General features: G+C 41.8%; 1 protein-coding gene across 1 annotated transcript in view; it reads left to right on the top strand.

Moving 5' to 3' along the window:
- Positions 1-13,856: 13,856 nt before the first annotated feature.
- NR5A2 (nuclear receptor subfamily 5 group A member 2) overlaps positions 13,857-17,216 on the top strand; it is a 155,354-nt gene continuing 151,994 nt past the window's right edge. The window contains exon 1 of the mRNA XM_073011650.1: positions 13,857-13,920. Within this exon, the coding sequence (XP_072867751.1) occupies positions 13,857-13,920 (64 nt within the window). The remainder of the gene's footprint in view (positions 13,921-17,216) is intronic.

Genomic DNA, 17,216 nt, shown 5'->3' with positions numbered 1-17,216 from the left:
TTAATCTATTGTTTTAATTGAAAAAATAACCTGTCATCCGGGCGCGGTGGCTCACGCCTGTAATCCCAGCACTTTGGGAGGCCGAGGCGGGTGGATCACGAGGTCAGGAGATCGAGACCGTCCTGGCTAACACAGTAAAACTCCATCTCTACCAAAAATACAAAAAATTAGCCGGGCATGGTGGTGGGCGCCTGTAGTCCCAGCTACCTGGGAAGCTTAGGCAGGAGAATGGCGTGAACCCAGGAGGCTGAGCTTGCAGTGAGCCGAGATCGCACCACTGCACTCCAGCCTGGGCGACAGAGCGAGACTCCATCTCAAAAAAAAAAAAAAAAGAAAAAAAGAAAATATAACCTGTCCAGGCAAGGTGGCTCACACCTGTAACCTCAGCACTTTGGGAGGCTGAGGTAGGTGGATCATTTGAGATTGGGAGTTCACCACCAGCCTGGCCAACATAGTGAAACCCCATCTCTACTAAAAATGCAAAAAGTAGCCAGGTGTGATGGCATGCACCTGTAATCCCAGCTACTTGGGAGGTTGAGGTGAGAGGATTGCTTGAGCCCAGGAGTTCAAGGCTCTAGTGGGCTATGATTCTGCCACTTCACTCCAGCCTGGGTGACAGAGTGAGACTCCATCAAAAAGAAAGGAAAGAAAAGAAAGAAAGAAAAAGAGAGAGAGAGAGAGAGAAAGAAAGAGGAAGAGAGAGGGAAGGAGAGAGGGAAGAAAGAAAGAAAGAGTAACCTGGCCAGGCACAGTGGCTCACACCTGTAATCCCAGAACTTTGGGAGGCCAAGGTAGGTGGATTAACTAAGGTCAAGAGTTCGAAACCAGCCTGGCCAACATGGTGAAACCCCTATCTCTACTAAAAATACAAAAACTAGCCAGGCGTGGTGGCAGGCACCTGTAATCTCAGGAGGCTGAGGCAGGAGAATTGCTTGAACCCGGAAGGCGGAGGTTACACTATTGCACTCCAGCCTGAGTGACAAGAGCAAAACTCCATCTCAAAAAAAGAAAGAAAGAAAGAAAGAAAGAATAACCTATCCTTTTCTTACATAAAGGCTGATTTTTAAAAATAGTCTCTCAACAAACTGTGTAAAGAATATTTAGTGCTGTACTGAATACAAAACTGAGGACTTTATCCAAAGATGGTGTAGAGCAAAGTCACATTAATTTTTTTGTTAATGCCTCTAGTTCATCAGATAGCCAAATCAGAAGTCAAATCTGGCATCCATCCTAATCATAAAGGTATGGAGCTTACCTTAGGTGTTACTATGAAAAGAAATTTAATGTCAATTGTTCAAATCATTAGTCCATTAACTGACACCCCAAATCTCTGATACAATGATTAGCTGCAGACAAGCCTAACTAACCACAGTACTGGGGCTGGATTTAGGAAAGAACGCAAAACTGTGTTTACTTTTAATGAACTAACTAAAGGGAAAGCATTCCTTAAACCTCCCTCCAGCTGGGCAGCCACTTTATAAAAATCTTAAAATTTCATCATATCAGAACAAAGAAATGTAGAATCCGGGCCAGCAAGAATGTGCAGTTATTTGTCATTCTGCTCTAATTCCCCTACCAAAATGGACTCTTCATGGCCATTTTACTAGAACTGTGATTAGAAAGCTTGGGCATCTCAGTTAAAAAGTGCACATTAGGCCAGGCGCGGTGGCTCAAGCCTGTAATCCCAGCACTTTGGGAGGCCGAGACAGGTGGATCACGAGGTCAGAAGATCGAGACCATCCTGGCTAACACGGTGAAACCCCGTCTCTACTAAAAAATACAAAAAACTAGCCAGGCATGGTGGCGGGCGCCTGTAGTCCCAGCTACTTGGGAGGCTGAGGCAGGAGAATGGCGTGAACCCGGGAGGCGGAGCTTGCAGTGAGCTGAGATTGCGCCCCTGCACTCCAGCCTGGGCGACAAAGCGAGACTCCATCTCAAAAAAAAAAAAAAAAAAAGGGGCACCTTGGCCAGGTGCAGGGGCTCTCACCTGTAATCCTAGAAATTTGGGAGGCCAAGGCAAGAGGATAACTTGAGGCCAGGGGTTTGAGACCAGCCTGGGCAACATAGTGAGACTGTCCCATCTCTACAAATATAAAAACATTAGCCAGATGTGTCAGTTGCTTGCTTGTAGTCCCAGCTACTTGGGAGGCTGAAGCAGGAGGATTGCTTGAGGCCAGGAATTTGAGGCTGCAGTGAGCTGTGATCACACTACTGCACACCAGCCTGGGTGACAAAGTGAGATCTTGCCTCTAAAGAAAAAAAAATAAAAAGCTTGTGTCTTTAAAGTAGTTTGTTTGCTCCTGGCACTCTAGGTTGTGGTTCTCTTCAAGCCTATAAATTCGGGATTGTACAAAATATATTCTCATGCCTTTTAACTTTTAGCTTCTCAACTGTTGGAGTTTCAGGGTTCACATCTCTTATTTAAAAATAAAATAGGTTTCAGTGTTGTCATGTACCTGGTTAATATCACCTGCCTGTTTAATGGACATTGTGCTTCCTTTCCACCATTTATTATAGAACATCCCACTCCTTGTCCCCTGTGTCTACTGATTGTCCTCAATTTTCTGTTCACTGATGACTCAAAAGCAAAGAGATGACGGATGTAACTCTCAGACAGTCTAAGCCTCACAACTGGGGAGGAAAAAGGGCATGACCACTTCATACCTTTAGCTTGGTACACAGAAACCAGGCTCTTTCTACTGTCTCTCAGAGGACATTCTGACCTTTTTGATTTGGTTTCCTACTACAGGATTTGTCTGAGATCACCGTATAGTACTACAAGAATGTCAATAACCATCTGCCAAGCTATAAAAGGAGAAAAGACTAGCAGGCATACTGGCTATGTAATTTACCATGGTGAGTGACAGGACACACTGACCTTATTTGACAAACCCTGAAGCCAGATCTGGTCCCAGGTCAATAAAGAAGAGAGTACTGCAGAGTGATGAGCACTCAAGCTCTAGGATTAGATAGACCCACGAATCTCAGCCCCAGTCCCTCCTGGCCAGTGGACCTTGGGAAAATAATTTAACTTTACAACTCTCTGCTTTTCTTGTCCCTTTTTTTCTTTTTTCTTTCTTTCTTTCTTTCTTTCTTTTTTTTTTTTTTTTTTTTTTTCCTGAGACGGATTCTCACTCTGTCACCTATACTAGGGTGCAGTAGCACAATCATAGCTCACTACAGCCTCGAACTCCTGGGCTCAAGCAATTTTCCCAACCTCAGCCTCCCAAGTAGCTGGGACTACAGGTGTGCGCCACCACAACTGGCTCAGTTTTGTATTTTTAGTAGAGACAGGGTTTCACCATGTTGGCTAGGCTGGTCTCAAACTCCTGGCCTCAAATGATCTGCCAGCCTTGGCCTCCCAAAGTACTGGGATTACAGGTGTAAGTCAGCGTGCTCAGCCTAAAATTTCTTTAATAGAGAGGAGCTCTCTCTATGTTGCCCAGGCTGGTATCAAACCTCTGGGCTCAAGTGATCCTCCTGCCTCAGCTTCTCAAAGTGCTAGGATTAGAGACATGAGCCATCCAGCCCAGTCATGGTAATTGTTTTAAACAGCAGGATATAAAACAATATACACAATATGTTACAATTTTGTCTATATTTAACTTGGGGTTTTGCTTTTGTTTTTTGTTTTGAGACAATGTCTCACTCTGTCTCCTAGGCTAGAATGCAGTGGAGGGAACAGGGCTCACTGCAGCCTCAACCTCCCAGGCTCAAAAAGTCTTCCTGCCTCAGGCCCCTGCCTAACTGGGACCACACATTCATGCCATCATGCCTGGTTAATTTTTTTATTTTTTGTAGAGATGGGGTCTCATTTTGCTGTCCAGGCTGCTCTTGAACTCCTGGGTTTAAGTGGTCGTCCTGCTTTGGCCTCCCAAAGTGCTGGAATTACAGGACCAGCCAATATTTAAATATTTAAATACATAGATATCTACTAGAAGAAAATACTTTAAAACGATCTCAGAATGTCAGAATTACAGGTGATTCATATATCTTTCCTTTTGCTTGTACACTAAATTGTTTTAATCTCTCTTTTTTTGCATACAGACTTTTATATAAATGCACAAATGTGATCATATGTTTATACTTTATTTTCTCCTTTTTTGCTTGATTCTTTCACTCATATAGTTGCCTTGATTGCTCATGCAACAATAAATTCTTCCCATGAATACTTCACTTTTTTTCCTTCTAGACTATGAATTCTGATACTTCACTCTTTTGTTGTTCCAACACAAGGTCTCAATGTCCCCCAGGCTGGAGTACAGTAGCATAATCACTGTGCTCACTGTAGCTCACTGTAGCCTCGAACTCCTGAGCTCAAGTGATCCTCCCACCTCAGCCTCCCAAAGTGCTAAGATTACAGACATGAGGCACTGCGCTTGGTCTATCATTCTTTTTTTTTTTTTTTTTTTTTTTTTAAGCAGCATTCAAAATGAAAAATATCTGGCCAGGCACGGTGGCTCACACCTGTAATCCCAGCACTTTGGGAGGCCAAGGCAGGTGGATCACCTGAGGTCAAAAGTTCAAGACCAGCCTGCCCAACATGGTGAAACCCTATCTCTACTAAAAATGCAAAAAATTAGCCAGGTGTGGTGGCGGGAGCCTGTAATCCTAGTTACTCGGGAGGCTGAGGCAGGAGAATAATTTGAACCTGGGAGGCAGAGGTTGCAGTGAGCTGAAATCGTGCCACTGCACTCCAGCCTGGACAAGAGGGAGATCTCATCTCAAAAAGAAAAAGAATGAGTTTCATTTGGGGCATTATGCATATGTTTACTGAAAGACATATATAAGGACACAATGCATTACCAACTCTGTTTACAGTTCTTTGAGTTTCTCCGCTGTATACCAGCAATATTAATATTGGTAGCAAAAGTATTGGCTGTCATGTGCCAGGCATACGTATCATTACATTCACAAAATAATTTGTCAAGCATTATAATAGCATTTCAAGCAGTATAATAGCATTGAAGTCAGGCATGGATTTGAGTCCAGCTCTATCAATCATATACCATCTGTGTAGCATTGGTCAAATTACTTAAAATTTTCAAGCGTTAATTTTTCTCATGTATAAATTAGAGGTAAATAAAATATTTTTTAAAACTAAGTGATAGAATGCATGTAAAGCACTTAAGAGAGTGTCTAGCATAATTATGTGCTGAATAAGTGTAGAAATGGCCAGGCACAGTGGCTCATGCCTGTAATTTAGCCCTCTGGGAGGCTGAGATGGGAGGATCACTTGAGGCCAGGAGTTCGAGACCAACCTGGGCAACACAGTGAGACCCCCATCTCTATTTTTTAAAAAGGCAAAAAGAAAAAATGAAGATAAAAAAGTGAACGTGTAGAAATAATATGCAAGTATATAGACGTAAAGAAGGCTTGAAAATGTAGTCAAAAATCACATTTCTAATAACACAGCTGTTCCAATTCTAATGTATCCTAATATTAGTATAAGTAAAATAAAGTTTTAGGATGATTTTGTATGATCTTAAAGCTTGAGATTATACTAAATGATCTTAAAGCAAAAAGGCACAATTTTTTTTTTTTTTTTTTTTTGAGACAGAGTTGCACTCTTGTTTCCCAGGCTGGAGTGCAATGGCACGATCTTGGCTCACCGCAACCTCTGCCAGGTTCAAGCGATTCTCCTGCCTCAGCCTTCCAAGTAGCTGGGATTACAGGCATGTGCCACCACACCTGGCTAATTTTGTATTTTTAGTAGAGATGGGGTTTCTCCATGTTGGTCAGGCTGGTCTCAAACTCCCAACTCACGTGATCTGCCCACCTTGGACTCCCAAAGTGCTGGGATTACAGGCATGAGCCACCACATAAGCCTCTTTTTTTTTTTAATTATTAGGTAAATATAGAAAAAGTGGATAGGTCATGGCCTTCTGAAAAATGCAAACGGATCAGGAAAATCTAAAATGCTAATATTTAGTATCAAAATAATGCTTGAGGGTGTAAATTGTCAGATTCATGGAAATAAAAAAGGTAGAAAGTGAGCCTATCTTTTAAAAACTCTTTTTGTTTTTACAAATTCATATAGTACAAAGTGACCTTTTTAAGTATCCTCAGTGTCTTTTAATTAACTCTTTCTTTTTCTTTTTTTCTTTTTTTTTTTTTTTTTGAGAAGCTTTGTCACCCAGGCTGGAGTGCAGTGGCCACATCTGCCTCCTGTGTTCAAGCAGTTCTCGTGCCTCAGCCTCCCAAATGGCTGGGATTACAGGTGAATACCACCATACTGGTTAATTTTTGTATTTTCAGTAGAGACAGGGTTTCACCATGTTGGCTAGGCTGGTCTCAAACTCCTGACCTCACGTGATCCACTGTCCTCAGCCTCCCAAAGTACTAGGATAACAGGTGTGAGCCAACAAGCCCAGCCAATTAACTCTTTCCATTTTGGTTTTATCCTTTCTTTCTCAAATATAATAGAACATGTAACATATATGCATTTATGCTATTATCCTATTACAGTTAGTAGATTGATATTTTGACTAATCACATATCTACAGGTGTGTGCCACCATATAGCTAATTTTGTTTATTTTTCATAGAGATGAGGTCTTATTATGTTGTTTAGGCTGGTCTTGAACTCCTGAGCTCAAGTGATTCTCCTGCCTAAGCCTCCCAAAAGTGCTGGGATTACAGGTGTGAGCCACCACTCCCAGATACTTTATTTTTATTTTTTATTAAAAATAATATTATTTGTATTTTCTTATTTCACAAAAGACTGAGAGGGCAAAAAAAAAAAGTTCATTAAAATAACTGAAACATAAATCGAAATTGAGTTATATAGCTCCATGTAAGTTTCACCCACATAAAATATTTCAGTCTAGAGGAAAATCTATTATTTGAATGATTGTTTTATTTATGTAGTCTGCCAGACTGTTAGGTAATACATAACATTCAATTTCATGAATTAAGAATGCCTGAGATGGCTGGGTGTGGTGGCTCATGCCTGTAATCCCAGCACTTTGGGAGGCCAAGGCAGGTGGATAACCTGAGATCAGGAGTTCGAGACCAGCTTGGCCAACATGGCAAAACCCTATCTCCACTAAAAATACAAAAATTAGCCGGGTGTGGTGACATGTGACTGTAGTCCCAGCTACTTGGGAGACTGAGGCAGGAGAATAGCTTGAACCCAGGAGGTGGAGGTTGCAGTGAGCCAAGATTGTGCCACTGCACTGCAGCCTGGATAACAGAACAAGACTCTGTCTCAAAAAAAAAAAAAAAAAAGGAATGCCTGAGATCTATTTTGTAGCTTTATGTTTTAATAATAATTGTGTTTTAATATAATTATGCTGTGATTCCTAGGGAAATCACTTTGGATATGCTACAGTTTCCTCTTTTAAAAACAATTTAGATCACTTAGTTGTTTGCTTAAATGTCTTTAAAGGCCTTAAATTGAAACAAAATGCTACTGAGTTTATTTCTTTTACTCTAAATAAAGATATAAACTATGAGCCATCAGACACAGATCATAGATTGTGATAAACGTGGGGAACTCAGCACAAGCCTACAGGAGAGTAAAGTCTTAAACATTTCAATTGCCAAAAGATTGACTAAGGCTCTGTTTAATTATTAGTGTTACAAAAAGTGAGTAATATTTACCTGGCCATAATAGTATTGTGTAAAAGTCACTTATCTTTTCCGCCAGGTGCCACATTTCTCACAGTTATTTAAAAGAATGAGAAGAAATCTTTACTTAGTCACTCCTTTCCAAAATGTACCATTCCATCATCTTATATAATTTGGCAGAGGAGAGGATTATTAAGAAAGTTGATTTAAAAAAAAAAAAGTGCCAACCCTAGCTCAGATTCTATACAAAATCAGCGACAAATGCCTTTGTTAGCAAAGAGTACAAGGAAAAATGCACTATTAAGCAATGGTTTGCAAGTAACTAACTGGTTCAGTACTTATAAGCCTTCTGTTAAAAACTCCCCCAGATCTGATGCAATCAGTCTATTTGAATGATGAAAATTTTAAGGTGTTTACTCTTAATAAACCCATATTATAAAATACTGAAAGGGCCTTTCCAGTTTGCTCATGCAAGGGGTTCATGATAAATCCAATTTTGCAGGAATATCAATTCCTAATAGATATGTCATAATGTCTTGGAATAGTGTTGTCAGGAAGTTTACAGTGACTGTAATTCATTAACTACACTTTAACATCATCGTGCAATATGGGTTCAGGTGACATTGTTGAATACTTTTTGGATTTTGGCAAAGATGCCTTAGAGTCATTAGTTATCTGTCAATAATTTACAAATCATTTCTGAAATCTGTTAGCAAATATTTTTTATCATTATAAACATATTCTTGTAAATGTGAGTCATTATAAGTATTCTATGTTGTGGTATCAAGTGAGGTAGTGAAGGTGCTTAAAACAGAATGTTGTAATGGAAAATGCCCACACTTGCCAAATGGAAAGGGTCAGATGATACCTTGATTGAGAAAAAATAAATACAAAAATTCAGGGTGTGATTTGTTTTTTGTCCTCCCTACAGCATGGCCAGAACATAAATTGCTTGTTAACTGTCACTGAGGCCGAGTTCCAAGCATCTGTTATTTGTACCACATGTGAACATTACTCTAGCCTCACTTTCAGAAAAATATGTTCATTTCTCACAAAGTACTGAGTACCTATTTCTATTCAATCAGCCTGACGGATAAGCTTCAAAGGACCAAAGTAACTCATTAATATAATGTTTCCTCAACAAGCCAGTGAGTTTTATAGGAAAGCAAGAGAGTGACAAATCACAAATAGTATCTTTTAAAGATTCTGTTAGGAGTTATTAGGCAAGCTGGTAATACTACCATTCCCAATTTTTTGTACATTCTTAAAAACAATTATGTCTGATTAGAGGCAGACAGTATAGCATGAAATTCAATCTTTGTGCTGTTACATGCTTTGTTAACCATATACAGAAAGGACAAGAAGAAAAGTAAATCACTTTACTGTTTGTATTTATTTATTTATTTTTCTTTTTTTGAGACAGAGTCTCGCTCTATTGCCCAGGCTGGAGTGCAGTGGTGCAATCTCGGCTCACTGCAAGCTCTGCCTCCCAGGTTCACGCCATTCTCCTGCCTCAGCCTCCCGAGTAGCTGGGACTACAGGTGCCCACCACCACGCCTGGCTAATTTTTTTGTATTTTTAGTAGAGACGGGGTTTCACCGTGTTCGCCAGGATGGTCTCTATCTCCTGACCTCGTGATCCACCCGCCTCGGCCTCCCAAAGTGCTGGGATTACAGGTGTGAGCCACCGTGCCTGGCCTGTATTTATTATTATTAATAAATACTTATTTATTCCTTATTCCTTATTATTTATCATTATTTCATTTATTATTTAAGAGATGAAGTGTCATTATATTGCCCAGGCTGGTCTCAAACCCGTGCCTTCAAGTGATTCTCTTGCTTCAGCCTTTCAAAATGCTGGGATTTCAGGTGGTAAGCCACCGTGCCCAGCCACAAATCACTTTATGGTGCTGTTTAATTATATGAATCCTATGAGGTCTTCTGTAAGGTCTCTAATAGTGTATGTGACTAAGATAGAATTGGTGTCAGAAACAAAACCCAAAAACAGAAACTTTAGTGTGTCTTCTAAAATTCCACTAAGGAAGATGTGTCTTTCACTTAAGATCCCAAGTCACATAGCCCATAATCACTTTTTTTCGTTCTTTGTTTTTTGTTTTTTGAGATGGAGTATCACTCTGTCACACAGACTGGAGTGCAGTGGCATGAACTTGGCTCATTGCAACCTCCGTTTCCTGGGTTCAAGCAATTCTCCTGCCTCAACCTCCTGAGTAGCTGGGATTACAGGCGTGCACCATTTTGCCCGGTTAATTTTTTGTATTTTTAGTAGAGTCAGGGTTTCACCATGTTGGCCAGGCTGGTCTTGAACTCCTGACGTCAAGTGATCCACCTGCCTCGACTTCCCAAAGTGCTGGGATTACAGGTGTAAGCCACCGCGCCCAGCCTCCATATTCACTTTTGATGACACGTTGAGTGCTTTCTTTCTCTGACATGACACTGAGTACTTTATTTCTCATTTACATCTTACCACAAAAACTACTGGATTTCATCATTTTTGTCATTTTTACTTATGAAGAATTCAAGGCTTAAAAAAAGCCAAGCATTACTTTGCCACCAAGAAGGGGGCAAAGCACAAATGGAAGCCCTGAGCTTTCTGACCTAAAATCCTAGGCTCTTAACCACCCTGCTACCCTGCCTTCATTCTTACCATGATCTCATAATTTGTGCTTATATAGGCTGCATTCAGCAACCAAAACTGAGTGGTTTCCTCAGGAAAACAGAGCTATAACCAGTGCATTGAGAGGATCTGATGGACAATGTAATTTTATGGACTGAATGATATGAAAGGCCTCAAGAAATATGTATCCAACACTTTGGCATGTGTAAAAGAAGACCTACATATTTCAAAGCAGTTACAGATGCAAAATACATCCATAGAAATATATGTTCCATATACTTGGAAGGCTGAGGCAGGAGGATCACTTGAGCCCAGGAGTTTGAGAGCAACCTGGGCAACATGATGATACACTGTCCCTACAAAAAAAATACAAAAATTAGCTGGGTGTAGTGGCTCACACCTGTAAGCCCAGCACTTTGGGAGACCGGGGCGGGTGGATCACCTGAGGTCAGGAGTTTGAGACCATCCTGGCCAACATGGTGAAACCCCATCTTTACTAAAAATACAAAAATTAGCTGGGCATGGTGGCATGTACCTGTAATCCCAGCTACTAGGGGGACTGAGGCAGGAGGATCATTGAACCCGGGAGGTGGAGGTTGCCGTGAACCGAGATTGTGTCACTGCACTCCAGTCTGGGTGACAGAGTGAGACTCTGTCAAGAAAGAAAGAAGAAAGAAAAGCGAAACAAGGAAAGAAGGGAAGGAAGGGAGGGAGGGAGGGAGGAAGGTCCTTTCTGGGTTTCCATCTAAAATCAAAGAAGAAATCATTGGTTTCAATAACAATATTTTAAAATCTACCGTATGACTTTTTTTTCTTTAAAAGAAAAATATCGATCTAAGAAAATAATACCTAACATGGTGTTAATGAAAAGTAGGATGGATTGTTTATGTGTACATAAGAACTTAAAGTTCAAAGGAAAAACAGCATGCATATCAGCATGTTGACCTGGCTCCGCTGACAGCCAGGATTACCAGTTATTTTACTTGGTGTGTACCAATGCCACTTGGAAACTACCCACCTTCCATGAGCAGGTCTACTCAACAAAATCTTACTTTCATGAGACTGTGAGGATATACAACTGGGGACATTTCTTATACTCAGAGGACCACAAGTCATGGCTGTGGCCACTTCTGATTCTGACTTCAGGGGTCACCCAGACCCTAAGCCACCCAAACCTGATAAAGGCAAGTTGATCTTGGGCAAGGTTCAGAGCCAGCAGCACAGCTGAAAGGTAGTGGAGAGCACTTTCAGATGCTATATTTCAACATTTCAACTGACATGAAGTGAAGCAAGAGGGGAAATAACTAACAATAATCTGAATAAAAAACAAAAGAAAAAAAAAAGGGCCGGGTGTGGTGGCTTACACCTGTAATCCCAGCAGTTTGGGAGGCTGAGGCAGGTGAATCACCTGAGGTCAGGAGTTCGAGACCAGCCTGGCCAATGTGGCGAAACTCTGTCTCTAGTAGAAATACAAAAATTAGCCGGGCATGGTGGCATGTACCTGTAATCCCAGCTACTAGCGAGACTGAGGCAGGAGGATCGCTTGAACTTGGCAGAGGTTGCAGTGAACCAAGATTGTGCCACTGTACTCCAGCCTGGGGAACGGAGCGAGACTCTGTCTCAAAAAAAAAAAAAAAGAAAAGAAAAAGAAAAAGGAAAGAAAAGGACTGTCCTGGGTTTACAGGTAGCTCACACCTGTAATCCCAGCACTTTGGGAGGCTGAGGCAGGAGGATTGCTTGAGCCCAGGAGACCAATCTGGGCAATAGAGCAATACACTGTCTCTACAAAAAATTTTAAAAATCAGCCAGGTGTAGTGATACACATCTGTAGTCCTAACTCAGGAGGCTAAGGCAGGAGGATTGCTTAAGCCCATATTGTGGTGAGCTATGACTGTACGACTCCATTCCAGCCTGGGCTACAGAGTGAGATCCCATCTCTAAATAAATAAATAGACCATAAATTCTGTAATGTGAATCTTTAGACGAAGACTACTAAATCCATCAAATGATATATGAAGTTTTGTTACAACAAATGTTTATATATTGAGTTAAAAATTATCTGTACACATACACACAACCTGCATTTACTTAGTTTAAAAGGAGTGTCAATATTAAAATTGGGGATTTTGGCCAATTTGGGTGCAGTGGCTCATGCCTGTAATTCCAGCACTTTGGGAGGCTGGGTAGATCATCTGAGGTCAGAAGTTTGAGACCAGACTGGCCAACCTGGTGAAAACTCGTCCCTACTAAAAATGCAAAAATTAGCCGGGCATGGTGGTGCGCCCCTGTTATCCCAGCTACTCGGGAGGCTGAGGCAGGAGAATTGATTGAACCCGGGAGGCAGAGGCTGCAGTGAGCTGAGTTCATGCCACTGCACACCAGCCTGGGCGACAGAGTGAGACCCTGTCTCAAAAAAAAAAAATCATTTTTTGTTTTTTTGTTGTTATTATTGTTTTTGAAGATGGAGTCTCACTCTGTCGCCCAGGTTGGAGTACAGTGGCACGATCTCAGATCGCTGCAACCTCTGCCTCCCAGGTTCAAGCAATTCTCTCGCCTCAGCCTCCCAAGTAGCTGGGATTACAGGGCTGCACCACCACGCCTGGCTAATTTTTGCATTTTTAGTAGAGATGGAGTTTCACCATGTTGGCCAGGCTGGTCTCGAACTCCTGACCTCAGGTGATCTGCCTGTCTTGGCTTCCCAAAGTGCTGGGATTACAGGTGTGAGTGACCATGCCCGGCCTAAGAATAATAACTTTATAATTATGAAAAATGTATTACGTATTCATCAGTTTGCCAGCATTAATCTCAAAGCATAAGTTTTACTTTTTGGGGATAAAGAGATAGATTGTGTTTTAGCCATATGACCAATGTAGAAACAAGCTAAGGTTAACTCCTCATCTAATGAATAGGCCCGATAAAAAAGTTGGTTGACCACAACATGAATAAATAAATGACCATAAGCTTGGAAATGCTACCTCTAGTGTTTCAGAGTGTCGATCACATTTGTAGTCATCACTTAAAGAATTAATGTCTGCCAATGTTGTCATCTAAAATGTATTTACAGAGGTCAGAAGAGCTATGTCTGTCCTCCTCTATGCAAAGAGGTGACGACATCAAGGGGTATGTCACAAGCCAAAGTTTAGTTAGACTAAGTTAGTTAGCTGGTTTGTAGTTTTATCCACTAAGTCTGATCTTCTGACCCCTCAGTTTTACAACTTTCCACTCTCTGTGCTGCACAGCACCTCTCCACTTCTGAGTTAATCATTTCTTTGCCATTATCTGGCAAGAATTCTTATCTCTTTTGCTGTCACTTTATAACAAGGTCCTCTTATCAACCTGCATAGAGTCATGTGATGAGTCAAAGCCTATCAAAAGTTTCCACTCTTCTGATTAGAAATCATCATGAAACTGGATACATGGTTTACAGCAGGTCACTAATGTTGGAAAAAGTACAGAGTCCAGGGAAAGACTTGCTTGTAACTTTATGAATTCTGGATTTTTTTTTTTTCCTTTGCTTTTTCTTAACTTTCACTAAGGGTTACCGCAGTCTGATGTGTCCTTCCCAAGGCCACGAAATTTGACAAGCTGCACTTTTCTTTTGCTCAATGATTTCTGCTTTAGGCCAAAGAACTGCCTATAATTTCACGAAGAATGTCTTCTAATTCGGATACTAGGGATTTACAAGAGTCTTTAAAGCACGGACTTACACCTATTGGTAAGTAGGAGTTGCTCTATTGATCATCTATTCATTCTGCTAGTACCTACCTATAATTTAATCTCGTTGATGGATTTTGCATTTTAAGTCATGGCTTTTCCTATTATGTTTATTATAAGCACATACTAAGCCCATGTATGTGTATCACACATTTATCTTTCTTGCAGTTCAAAAAAAGCAAATGGATATTTCAACATATGAATATTATTCATTATATCTAGTGTTTACTGGTGGCATTCTATTAGCCTAAACAGCAAGAAAATATAATTTATAATTTAACAATTTCAACTTTAATATTTTCCGATAATTTTAATCAGAAATAATAAGCTAAAATTTGAACAATTTGAAACAAGTTAATCATATTGAGTGATCATTGATCAAACTTTAACAGATAGCTGTCAAGTATTTGTTACTTTTCAACCCACACAAAAGTATGGTGTCTCATTCTCTGCTTATACTGTAAAAACTTTTCATTTTATCTTCCTGGGGAATGAAAGTCATGCCCCCCCGCCAAAAAATAAAACCCAAAAAACTAGACCATTACAAATAAAGGATTTGAAGTTAAGAGCTACTTTTTTTTTTTTTTTTGCAACAATTAGTATATTTTGTTTTTACAAACAGAAATAAGTAAATCAAGCTACTTTTCATTTAAAAAATAGAGTTACAGACTTGTGAATTTTATAGCAAGACTACATTCAATTAATCCTAAAAGTAAAGGACTAAAGGGAAGTGATTCTCAGTGGTCTGTATTTGTCTGTTGGAAGTCATGCCCTTCTGCCTTTCCCCGGTTTTTGAAGGACCTGTGTCTTTTCTGGTAGCATTTTCCTAGGCTTTTGGACTGGAATTTCCCTCCGATTTTGCAGGGGCCTGTCATGAGTCTTAGCTCCATTGTAACAGGAAAGAAAATCAAGGCTTGAGTTTTTCCTCTTTTTTCCTTCCGAGTCAGCTGACTCCACAGAATGCAGTGATTGCTTTTTTTAATGGGCCAACTACACCCTAAAGTATATCACTTGAGGAAATGCTTACCAAAAATGTTCTATACTTACGAAAAAGAAAACACGGGGAAGGCAAGCAGGGTGTAACACACAATCAATTGTTCTGCAGATAACACAGAAAATACAGGCACAAGAAAGATGAGAGAGAAGCACAAAACGATTTCGCATCTTTTTCGTCCGTCTGAACCGCCGCGGTGTGCAGGCGAGGAGTCCTTCCCGGTAGCTCCGCGCAGCTCCGGCTCCGCGTGGAGGGCCGCAGCTAGAGCGCGCTCGGGCCGGAGACGCGGACTGAGCGCGCACGGGGGACGCGCGCACGGGGAACGCGCGCTCGGGGGCTCGCGCCCGCGCGGGCGGTCTTGGGCTCCTGCTGCGCGCAGCCCCAGCTGGCCGCTGCCAAAGTAGAGTTGAGCTGGGTCGGGAGACTACACACCCCGATCCCCCGCTGTCCTCCCCCAGACCCCATGGGTGAATTAAAGAGGGTAAGGTAGGGGAAGGAGACGCTGTTGCACTTCTCTCTGCAACCCGGGAAGAACTGTATTTCCACCGACCGCACCCGCGACTCACATCGCAAGGAACCGAGGCGGGTACACGCTGAGCGTAAACAGAGAACACCTGCAGCTCTGAAATCCGTCCCACCGCAGAGGGCTGGGAACCAGAGGACTGTCGGTCCAGCCCATGAGAGGCTGCTGGGGACTAAGCCTCAAGAAAAGTACCGAAGAAGGCTCTCCCCTGGCCTCAGCGAGCCTACCCCAACTTCCTAAACCTGTGCAGGCACTTCCGGGCGCCGGATTCCGGGATAACAAAATTCCAGTTTCCGGTAAAAGAGACCTCTTTCAGGATCTTGTTCGCAGCCACCCGCCCCTTCCCAACTCAAGCACACCCCCTCCGCCTCCTGGTATTGCAGCCCCGCAGGTGGTTGTGAGGTGTCCGCATCTGCAACATCTTAGTGACCCCGAGAGATCATCTGTTTAACCTCGTAGCCTCCTGGAGGGTGCTGACGGTCGTTCCCAGGGGGAATGGCTGGACAGAGCCATCCAAAGGGCTAAGGGAGAGGAAGAGAGGGCGGTGAGGAGCCATCAGACTGAACTGTTGGATTGAAGGGCCTGACCCGATTCCTGAAGGAGAGATGCTCTTTGAATGGGTCTTTCTGATTTGCCCAGGGCAGCTCCACTGGGAAGAACCCACGGGGGCAGCTGTAGAGAGTGACTGAGGGTCTCGAGAGTAGCTTTCAGATGACAAATTGCAAGCTGGGTTGTGTTGAGTCGTTCACAAAACTGAGCCCGGTGTATGTAGACATCAGTCAGGGTTTACAATTCTACATTTAATTCAGTTGTGTTGTACTAGGAAATGGGCCTCGTTTTATTTAAAAAGCGACTCTATGGTTTTTAACTAGGGACTACATCTTGTATGCACACTGATGGTTACATGAAAGTTTTGTATAGATGTCTGTGCTTGTATAGAAAAGCAGAATTGAGATAAAGTTGTTCCTTCTGCCTACCTGCAAGATAATCATTCAATGTAGTGTAAAAGCAGCACACTCAGGTTATAACTAGATTGCTCCCTTAAAGTTAACTAACTCTGGGACGCTGGTCAAACTCTTGGTTTCTCGTCTCTGTTTTCTTCTTCCTCCCAGATGGGATGATTCTATTGAATAATATGCAGTACTAACTTTAGAGGCTTTTTATACTTACCTGTATCAAGAAAAGAGCCTTATCTGTGTGGTAGGAAATATGTTATACATGAAACAAGTATTTATTGACAACTCCCACAATGTGCCCAATATTATGCTTTGATTCATATTAAATTTCCATAATTCTTCAAATTAACTGCATTTGCAGAATATTTTATGCATTCAATATAATATTGCATATTATCCACAGAAGGTTATGTCTGCGTACTTAGGGGTACATGATACACAGTGCAAACACTGTATTGAGTCTGTAATGTGAGGCTTGCTATCTGGTCCCCTGAACACTCTGAGTCTGATTTTATCTCAGTGATAACCTCCACCAAGCTCTGCCCTCATAAGGATCTCTGAAAGTAGACGTCATCAGTGGAAAGTGTGATAGCCGTTATGTCACCCTAACCTCCAGCCAGCTTTATTTAGAATGCTAACCACCCAAGCCCATGTTCTGATTCTCACAGCTGGGGCTTAGGCTACCAGTTTCTTCTGGGAAGCTAAACTCCGGAGCCTCCCTTCTTTCCATGCCCCAGCCCATCTCCAAAACAGCGCTTCTCAGATTCCTCTTTTCTGGCCTGGATTCACAGGTTGTGACCAGAGTTAGAAGAGTTCTTAGGCCA

Source organism: Chlorocebus sabaeus, chromosome 25 (genome assembly GCF_047675955.1).
Source record: "Chlorocebus sabaeus isolate Y175 chromosome 25, mChlSab1.0.hap1, whole genome shotgun sequence".
NCBI classification, from domain to species: domain Eukaryota; kingdom Metazoa; phylum Chordata; class Mammalia; order Primates; family Cercopithecidae; genus Chlorocebus; species Chlorocebus sabaeus.
This window is presented reverse-complemented; position numbering and strand designations above follow the sequence as displayed.